At 39.0% G+C, this 10,120-nt stretch overlaps 1 protein-coding gene across 1 annotated transcript; it reads right to left on the bottom strand.

Annotated features, from left to right (window-relative positions):
* Positions 1-1,111: 1,111 nt before the first annotated feature.
* NEUROD4 (neuronal differentiation 4) lies at positions 1,112-9,820 on the bottom strand. The gene is made up of 2 exons (XM_036456873.2): positions 9,498-9,820; positions 1,112-3,018 (listed from the first exon to the last, which is right to left on the bottom strand). Exon 2 carries the CDS (start codon positions 3,007-3,009, stop codon positions 2,017-2,019), a length of 993 nt encoding a protein of 330 aa, XP_036312766.1. The 5' UTR covers positions 3,010-3,018; positions 9,498-9,820; the 3' UTR covers positions 1,112-2,016.
* Between the last annotated feature and the right edge of the window lie 300 nt (positions 9,821-10,120).

Here is a 10,120-nt window from a genome sequence, read left to right as displayed (position 1 = left end):
GCCATTCAAATTATTGCTGCTTTTTATTTATTTATTTTTTAAATCACTGCAGGTAATTCTGCATTAACTTCCTCCATTTTCTCTCATCCCAGACTCAGGAATTCCCAGCAAAGTTATGAGCTACTTTCCAAATGAAGCCTTAGGGAGATTTTGCAAGCACGTATATGGAACCTAAGGGATTTGCATGAAAGGAAGGGAGAAATAAATTAAATAAATAATATCTAATAAATAACTCAGACAACATTCATTATCTACAGATTTAAATGCCATAAAATTTCAGCTTCAAGGATAGATTCCCACTACCTCTTACAAAGACATGTGCCAATACAGACTCAAAACACACAGAATGGCTTTGGATGCATTCAACTGAATTTACCAACCAAGCATGTAAAATCCAGCAGGGTTGATGCTGCAAACAAAATGGAAAGAAAATAACTTAGACTGCAAGAAGATAATAAATAAGAGGGTAAAAAAGGCAAGACACACAGGTAGTTTGGCAGGTTTTAGGGGATGGCTAAGCTGTAGAAAATGACATACTACTAGTTGCCTTACCACTTTTATTCTTTGGCCTAATTGTGTACCATAGACCCTAAACACATCCTCTCTGGCAGGAAAAAAAAAAAAAAAAGAATGTGATCTGCTTTTGGTTTATTTTAAATAATTTTCCTGGCAGATTGACCAGGACAGTAAGATTTCTCAGATCACATTTCTCTGAAAAAAATACATTTGACAAAATAATGCTGATATAAAGGGAAAAGGAGTTATACAAAGAAAAATAAACATCCTGTGAATTGGGATGAACTTGTGATGAAGACATAGATGGGTGAAAGCATTCCCTGACCTTGGATTTAATGTCTGCATCCTTAGGTCTGATTACTCTCAATATTATCAATAATATGTAATAATATATTTTATTTTAGAAGTGATGAAGAGGTAACAATTAGTATAGGAGGAGACACCAAATTATATATATGTTGGGAAAATTCAAGTTTGGTCAATAAATTGATTGGCGCTTGTGCTTCTAGAAAATATGATATTGGTGTGGACAAGGTCAGTGATTTTAAACATATTTTCTTTAACAACAACAAAACTCATCTTGAAAAAAAAAAATCTAGAGGTTTCCCTATGAGCAGCTATAGTTAATATAGCCAATAGCCAATTTATTGCTCTTGAATGTGACTTGTGTTGTTAGCTTATTCCAATAACAGGCCCTGAGCTTCATCAGAATTTCCAGAGCCCTCTGGTATGCATGCCATGAAGTGGTCTAGATAACTTCTCTAAGTCCTATTTGCCATAGGAATCTGAGGTTTCAGTGACTTTATTGCCCTATCTCTAGTAGAAATAAAAGTGCTTTTGGAATGTTATCAATCATCAAGGAAGTTATGTTCAACTTTCATCCCAACAAGAGCATGCTTTGTTATTCACAGTGACAACCAACTTGGACTTTTAGCCTCTGGATGCAAAGAAGTCCAACCATTAATTTCCCAAGAGTCATGCACCTTGTGCTCCTTAGGCAGCTCTGTTTGATCATTGACATATAGTGTCCATTTCCTACCATTCCTTTGTCCTTTTAGTTTCAAGAAGTTTATAAAAGTGGTCACCAATGTTAAAGAATTTCAGAACTGCCAAGGATTTTAGAAATCATCTAGATTTAGAACAATTTCCTGATTTTTACCAGTAAGTAAAAAAGAGTCCAGAAATGGAAAATGAATTGGCATAGATTATTCAATAAGTTATTGGCCCCACCAAAATAGGACCTATGAATTCTGTTCTATTTCCACATGATTGTAAACAATCAAATCATTTCTCTTGAGGACCCTAAATAAAGAAATCAATACATTTTGAGAAGTTGGTAAAAATAGAGAGTGACAGATGTAGGAGGGCCTAAATGGACTGGCACTAATGTATTCTATATATGTCTAACGGGTTCCTTTAAGGTCATTGAATCTTCAGCTCAACCATTTGTATTATGGAAAGCATCTCCACATCACCCTCTGAAATTCTGATCTTACTGCTCTACTCAGTGAAGATTGTATTGAGTTGAGCCCCAATGCCATGGTGGGGGTAGGAGTCATAGGACGTATCTATGGGAATATCATAGCGAAGGGTACCAGCCTGAAAGGGAGTTGCATGCACATGCCCTGAGCTGAGACTTGCAGAGGGGTAATGTGGCATGAAGCTGTAGGGTTTATCCAGATCAGGGGAGCCATCTTGCTTCAAGGAAAAGTTCCCACTGATACTCAGGGGTGGAGTGAGTGGGCCCTCATAAGGTGGTGTACTGCAGTCAGGTGGATGACTCCCAAAGGATGATTCTCCCAAACTCTTGAACACTGGGGGTTTGAGATTAATAAGATGTGTTTCCATATGGCCATAAGGAGGGCTGGGGAGCCCGGGAGACTGGTAATTGAAGTTGTGGACAGAAATGGCAGAGTCACAAACAGGGGATTTCTCTTCATGCTTCTCCAGAACAGACTGAGGACCCAGTTGGAGGCATCCAGCCACCAGATTGCTTGTGGGCTGAGAGAGCCCTCTACAGAGCATCTCCACAAAGCCCTTCCCTTCTGGTGTTTGGCCAGTTTCCAGGACCTCAGACAAAGCCCAAATATAGTTCCTAGCCAGTCTAAGTGTTTCTATCTTGGAAAGCTTTTGGGTCTTAGAGTAACATGGCATAACTCTCCTCAGGTTGTCCAGAGCATCATTCAGGCCATGCATCCGTGTCCGTTCTCTAGCATTGGCCTTGACTCTTCGAGCCTTGAACCTCTCCAGGCGAGCTTTTGTCATCTTCTTTTTCTTGGGACCTCTTCTCTTAGGCTTCTCCCCATCCTCTTCCTCCTCTTCTTCTTCCTCAATACTGTCATGTTCTTCAGCTAAGCTTCCAAGCATCCCGTAAGCAGCTGGTCTTCTCTCCTCCTCCTTCATCTCATTCTGAGAACCCAGATCTTTGTCCATCCAAGATGGTGTGTTGACCAACTCTGTCATCTCCTTGGCTTTTACATACGTTTTTGCCATTTCTAGATCCTGGAAGAGAAAACAGGAAAGTTTAGTGCCTCTGAATATTTGATTTGATTTAGAACTGAACATGTTTTTATACCTTGGATATAAAGAACACTATTTATATTGGGATTCAACTTACTATGATCTAGTCTATGTCCTTGATTCTAAATAACTAATGTAAGACTCAAATAAATGCCTAGGACACTCATTTCTCTGTGGCATAATAAGAAAATAAACTACAGAAAAAGGAAATTGACATGATCATTTATTATAGTGTCAATGTCTAAGTCTTTTTATTCTCAGGATTTTTATCTAATGGATATTATAGGCAAAAATAACTGGTAAACCAATCAAAAAATATTTTTTTATTCCCAGAATTCAGCTCATAAAGGGAAATAGATACAGTACACATATAAATTATTGTCTAAATAGAGAAACTTTTGTAAGTGAAAAGGGATGCTAAAGTAATTATAAGTATTTAATGTGTACATAATAATTATAATTATTGAAAAAATTTAAAAGTATGTCAAACAATAAAGTAAGCAAACTGTCTCATATTTACACCATAAGATGAATGAAAAACTATGGTGATATTATTCAGACTACTTTGTGTGAATATATAATATTCACATATCTTCTATTTAGGGACATAACACATATCTCTAGCCTGTAACATCCCCATATTTCCTCTGACTCTGAAAGCTGTTCTTTCAAGCATTTCCTAGGAGAGAGCCATGCCACAACTGGCTAATATGCCACATAACCATGTAATAGTTCTCTCCCCATCACCAAAAGAGCACTTTTGTTTTTCAGCAAACATGTTATGGTTCATCTAGTATTAGTGGTATTAGAGGTGTTAGTGGCCTGATGTAGAAGGATCAGGGAAATTTTCCAGTATGCTAAAGTGAGAACTCTTCCCATTGCACATGCATCACACATTATCAGAAAAAGATACTGCAGCAACTAGAATTACAAACCAGAGTTCTACCAAATCAATTTAAGATTATTTTTAATGTAACTACTATAATAATGCTTCATTAAAAATTAAAAATCTAGAACAAATGCTAAATTTAACAGAACATAGATACTGAAAACATGATGCATATGTCAGACAAACACAAAAATAGCCTGACTGTGCTTTAATTCACTTAACAGATAACTGCTTAATCAGAATTTCTTATGAAAAATTTACAAATTGAACACATTTGTAAACCAGAAAAGACGGTGGTTTAGTAAACATTTTATATGCAGTTCTGGAAAAACCTGAATTATTTTGAGATTTGTTGAGCAATTTCTGGGTTATAATTTACCAAATAAAAGTCTCTGATAAGCTCCATTGGGTCACCCCAGTTTACCAGCCAGTCTTTGAAATATTAAACTCTGAATCACCTCCATATATCAGAAATAAGAGAGCATAATAAATGTTTTTTATCTTTGAAGCTTGAGCCTCAAATCAATGAATGCAGGGATTAGTACATAGCTTTTAAAAATATAAATATATGATTTGATTTGTTTCTGGTAATCCGAGCTTGTTTTCCTTGTAACCTCATTTACCTCCAATAAATAATTAATGTCACTGCATAGCAAAAACAGCCTAGGTTTCATGTTAATCAGCACGGAAATCATGTCAGCTTGACTTACTCACTTAATAAGGCTTTCTGAGTAAGCAGCTTTATTGAAAACACACGTTGGGACCTATTGGTCAACTGGCTGCACAGGCCAAGTAAGAAAATCCCACTTTTAATATGGATAATAGAGCTTGTGTGCTGAGCTGCACTTCTAACTCGGGCAGCTACCCAGAGAGAGGATGAAGGATCTAATTAACTTTCTGTTAAAGTAACGCAGACCTTTCAACGGCAGGTGCACTCTGAGGTCAGTGAGGATGGAGTGGGCTTGGGAAACCTAATGTTCCACATGTAATTATAATTACATTTGCATAGCCTTTTAGCAAACCTTTGAGGGAAATAAGGATTACTATGCTCATTTTATAGTCAACGTCACTGTAGTCAGGTAGATTCAGTGATGGCAATGCAAAGACATAGAGCTGGTAGAATCAGACATAAAGCCAGTTCTGATTCCAAAACCTAGGTTTTATGTCTTTGTTTCTTCCTTTTTCCACCACAACTACAGGAAGGAAGGAAGTTACTTTGACTTCAGATGTGGATCAGTAGAGCTAAATCTCCAGGAAGTAGCCATCAACCAACCGGAGGCTAACTTAGGTGTTCTCTACAGTGATTTTCAGCTCCCATATTCCAGGATTTCTTCCTCTTCCAAAATTTTTCTTGCTGCTTTCATTCATTTATCCCCCCTTCTTCTCTTACTCTTAGCTTCCTTTTCCTCTTCCTTCTCTTTCTCTCGTGTCTTCTTCATCATTGCCATTACCACTGAGACATACTTTCACACCCGGAAAAGTGAGAAGGAAGGAAGAGAAGAAAGAAGCAAGAGAGGAGTCTACTGAATTGCCCCTGAAAACCAAATCCCACCCTAGCCTCTGGATTTGACCTTTGTTTACATCCTCACTTCCCTGCCTCTATACTCTAGTCAAATTCTGTCAATCCTCACTCCCATCAAGTAGCGGAGCCAGGAGAAGAGAGGAGACTACATTTTGCCTTTAAGCAGAAGTTGATGGTTTCTGTAAGAGTCAAAGAGCTGCTCTCAGGGCAGATTGACAGCAGAAAAGAACCAACTGACTTTGGCTAAACAATTAGAAGGGCAACCAAGCTTCATCTTTGTTCTCTTACTAACCATGGGAAAGATATAGATGACCCCAGTTCAACTTTATCTTTTCCCATAGGTACTGGTCCATTAGCTCTAAGAGAACCCCATGTGTACATAGTGTGGTTTCAAAAGCATGGAAGCTGGAAAAGCACATACTCTAGTCCCAGCTCTTCTAATTTCTGGTTATTGATCTCAAAACATGTTGTATAAGCTCTGATGTTCTATTTCCTCTTTCGTAAAATGAGGATAAGATATATTTTGCATTATTCTTAATATCAAATAAAAATATGAAAACGAATTTTGTAAACGTTAAGTGCTATACATTAACATTATATTTATCTTGTGCTTATTTTTGGGCTTTCTTATTTAATCCATTCACATATATTTGCTTATTTAAAAGTAAAAATGGTTTCTCAGAGGTGAATAGGAAAAGCAGAGTGTACTAACTACTGTGCTTCTTCTGATTGGCTCAAAAGATTATCTGACAACAGCCCAATACCCCGCCCTTTTGCCCAATGTAACTGGACAGCACAGCTTCTAAAGTCAGATGACCTGAATTCAAATTTCAGCTTAATTACTTACTAGATGTATGACTCATGACCTCTTTATGCTTCATTCTCCTCTTTAAAATGAGAATAATAGCCCTAACTGGTTTGGCTCAGTGGATAGAGCATCAGCCTGCGGGTCCTGGGTTCGATTCACATCAAGAGCATATACCTTGGTTGCAGCACATCCCCAGTAGGGGGTGTGCAGGAGGCAGCTGATGGATGTTTCTCTCCCATTGATGTTTCTGACTCTCTCTCCCTTCCTCTCTGTAAAAAATCAATAAAATAGTTTTTAATGAGAATAATAATAGTTCTACCTTATTGGGTTATTGTGAGCATAAAATGAGCTATTATATATAAAGATTTTGAATAGTGCCAGACATCATAAATGCCATGTGTTAGCTATCATTTTTCCTAAAGTTAGCCATGAGTTTTTCTATCCACATAGACAGAAATTGGTATAATTATGATTTGTGTTTAATTTGATTACATGGCAACAAAATTCCACTTCACTTCAACTCCCATTTCATAAAAAAAGTCCCTGATATTCAAACTCCTAGAGAAACTAAGTGTCAGAGTTCCTATTTTGCTTCGAGGGGTTGTGTCAGCTGCCTTTGCTGGATTGGCTATAACTCTTCCACCACATTCAAGAAGGAAGGAAGCTTTTTTTCATTCTGGTTTATAATTGGGAGACAGCAGTTGGCCAGACATTCCTACTCAATCACATGAATTTTCAAGTTCATGAAGTTTCTGGTGGAATACGAACAACCATTGGCATTGGTACATTTTTCATTTTGTCTTTGATTAAACAATAATGAGGATATGACTTTCCTACCAGAATCAATGGCAGGACTCTGAGGAGAAAAGAGAAGTGTCTCTCTAATAAAAATGAAAGCCAACACTCCTCAAAGATTAAAGTCTTTTTCTTTTGACCTTTTCCACCTTAATATCTTTAATACATCAAAAGGTAATCAGGGATGTGGGGGATAAATATCTAGTTTTTAGGTTGAAGAGTTGAAAATGTGTGTGATACAGTTCTGAGTTTTGATCAAGAAAACCAACTTGGTTTTCTCCAGACCTGGTACCTAATTTTACTATGATGGTTAGTTTGTTAATGAACCACGTCAGGGGTGTATTAAAAGAAGCATGAGCACTGACCGGGTGGCTCAGTTGGCCCATACACCAAAAAGTTGTAAATGTTGCAAGTTTGATTCATGGACATTGCCCATACCTGGGTTTCCCATTCAATCCCTGGTCAGGCGCTCTCTCTCTCTCTCTCTCTCTCTCTCTCTCTCTCTCTCTCTCCCCCCCTTCCTCCCTCCCTTCCTCCCTCCCTCTCCAAATCAATAAAAACATATCCTCAGGTGAGGATTTAAGAAAGAATAATGAAATAGAATAATATTTTTATCTGTCATATCTCACTTAAAAACTCTGATGAAAAGTAAGAAGACAATGCAAGCACAAGTACTTTGTAAAGTTATTGTGCAAATGTAAGGGTTGGCAATTGTTATACAGAAGCTATATGGGAAAACCTATAGCACTATTTCAATAGTATTATGATACACCACTTTACATTTTTATAATTCCTAGAAAATAAATTAGCTTTCAAAATATACATGAAGGATATTCTAGTATGACAAAAAATCAATGAATACTAGCTCTGGAGGCAGAATACAGACCCGCCACCCCCCCCCCTGCACCCCCAAACACATTCTGACCCTATAAAGTCCATTTTAGATTTTGATCTTGAAATTTAGATTTCCTTATGTATTTACACAATATAACAAAAAATCCACTTTCTTTAGGATTCTTTCATAACATTTTAGTTTTAGCCATATTTCTCATACTCGAAATTTTCTCCTTTTTTTTCATTTTTTTAACCAGTTCTAGCAAAATATTTGCTTAGCCAATGATTGTAACTCCCCAATTCTGTCATTATTGGGGTGGAAGTCATTCATACATTATACTATGTGGAGCTGTCCTTGAGTTTGCCCTACACTTTTACTAGTGTTTATTTGCTGTGAGGAAGTTTCGATGGATGAATAGTGGGTAAAAGTGCTTGCATGTGTGTCTATGGTGATTAGACAATGTCTTTCTCTTAAAGGCTGATAGTGCTCTCTTCACCTCCTGACCCAATGACTAGATTCTAAATACAACAGGAATGGGAATAGTCAGCCCGATTTCTGAGGAATCTAAGGACCAGACAAAGTGCCCTGCTAAGAGTTTGCTCTGAAAAGGCAGAACGAAGACCAGGGTGCTCACAAGTCGCAGTGCCAGAAATCAGCTAGTGGGCTATCCTGTGCTCTTCCTGTACAATCTTTTATACCCTTGATAAATACCCAGATACACACACACACACACACACACACACACACACACACACACACACTTTTTATCCAGCATACCCACATCATACTTCAGTTTTCATAGCCTTAGATCCTAATGGTGAACTTTGCAAACAGAAGCTAGTCAATCCTTCAGTTTTCCCTTCATGTTCTTCAGAATTTCATTTCTAAAACCTCTGTCAAAAAATGAGGGAGGCAATTTGCATTAGAACTTTCCTGAATACATATATTTGGAGTGAGCAAATGATATGTGAGAGGGGATAGAGGCTTGGAGAAGGCAGAAATAGATGTGGACAATCTTTCCTTTCTGATTCCCCATCTGAAAGAGTGGAGGGGAAGGAAGTTTCCCTGACTTTCTTCCAATTAAGGATTTTTAGCAGACCAAATGGAGGCCATGGTGAGAACATCCTCCTGGCTTTCCGGCATCTTTTCTCATTCCATATGCTGTTTTCTTCCCCCTTCTCCTCCCTCCCCTTCCACTCCTTTCGAAAATGCTGTGAGCAGGGAGGCAGATTGGGGCAGTTCCCTCAACCCACTTGCTGAGCCACCTGGGAAAAGCAATTAAACTATTTTGGACATCTTTTTCTACATTTATAAGAGGGACGGGGGATGACGAGTGGGGTGGGTGATTTGCAATCTGTGCTATAAAAAAAAATATTGAGAGTATCTGAGTTTCACTTTGGGTGACAGGTACTATGGGAAGTGGTGAAATTGCTAAAAGTTCAATATCTGTTCCTAAGTGCTCTGACTCTCTTTGTTTCTCTCTTCAAATTTCCTAAATTCCACTCTCTCCTCAGTCCAGAAGAGACTTGCCTTAGCTCAACTGCTCTTCTAGGCCTGCAAAACATCCCACAGAAACTTCAGTCGTCCCCTCCCACCCCAGCTGCTGGCTCACCTTTGGCAGTCGTAGTGCCTGGCGTGAAGTGAACTCTGTGAATCTGCGCCCTGGAGGAGACTCAGAGAAGCCAAGTTTCCCGGACCATCCAGGTCACAGGAGAAGGAGGTGCTTTTATCGATCCATGTTAAACCAGGACACTGCCTCTCAGGAGTGCCACCAGGTCTGGTCTCTCTGGCTGCTAATTGTTTTACTCCTTCCTTGGAGTTCTTGGGGCGATGCTCCCGCTGCAACAGGGTTAGTCGGTCTTCAGTACCTCCTCTCCCTGGTCAGTTCCCGGGCTGGAGCTTTCAGGACCACAGTCCTGGGCAGCTCCTGCGCTCTGGCCGCAGGCTCCCAGTGACAACAGTTTTGATTGCCATCCCAGCTGACCAGGGAGGGGGATTGTGCCCGCTGTCTAACTCCTCCCCTTCCCCAGCAGAAAGACACACCTACTGTCCAGGGCTCCTCTGGCTAGGTCCCGCGGAGCCGTTTGTATGTGCATTTGTTTAAATGGGGATAGAGGTTGGTAGAAGAGAAATATGGGAGGAGAGGGGCTGCAGTTGAGGTTTAAAACGAAAAAGAGGATTGGAAATCTTTGTGCTTAAAAAGGTACAAAATGCAAAAGGCACAATGTGGGCAGA

The sequence above is a fragment of the Pipistrellus kuhlii genome, unplaced genomic scaffold (assembly GCF_014108245.1).
Source record: "Pipistrellus kuhlii isolate mPipKuh1 unplaced genomic scaffold, mPipKuh1.p scaffold_m20_p_3, whole genome shotgun sequence".
Taxonomy (NCBI): Eukaryota; Metazoa; Chordata; class Mammalia; order Chiroptera; family Vespertilionidae; genus Pipistrellus; species Pipistrellus kuhlii.
The sequence above is the reverse complement of the archived record's forward strand: the minus strand, read 5'-3'. Positions and strand labels throughout refer to the sequence as shown.

Excerpts from the sequence above, each read along its gene's own strand:
- NEUROD4 (XM_036456873.2), bottom strand. The coding sequence starts at position 3,009 with ATGGCAAAAACGTATGTAAAAGCCAAGGAGATGACAGAGTTGGTCAAC.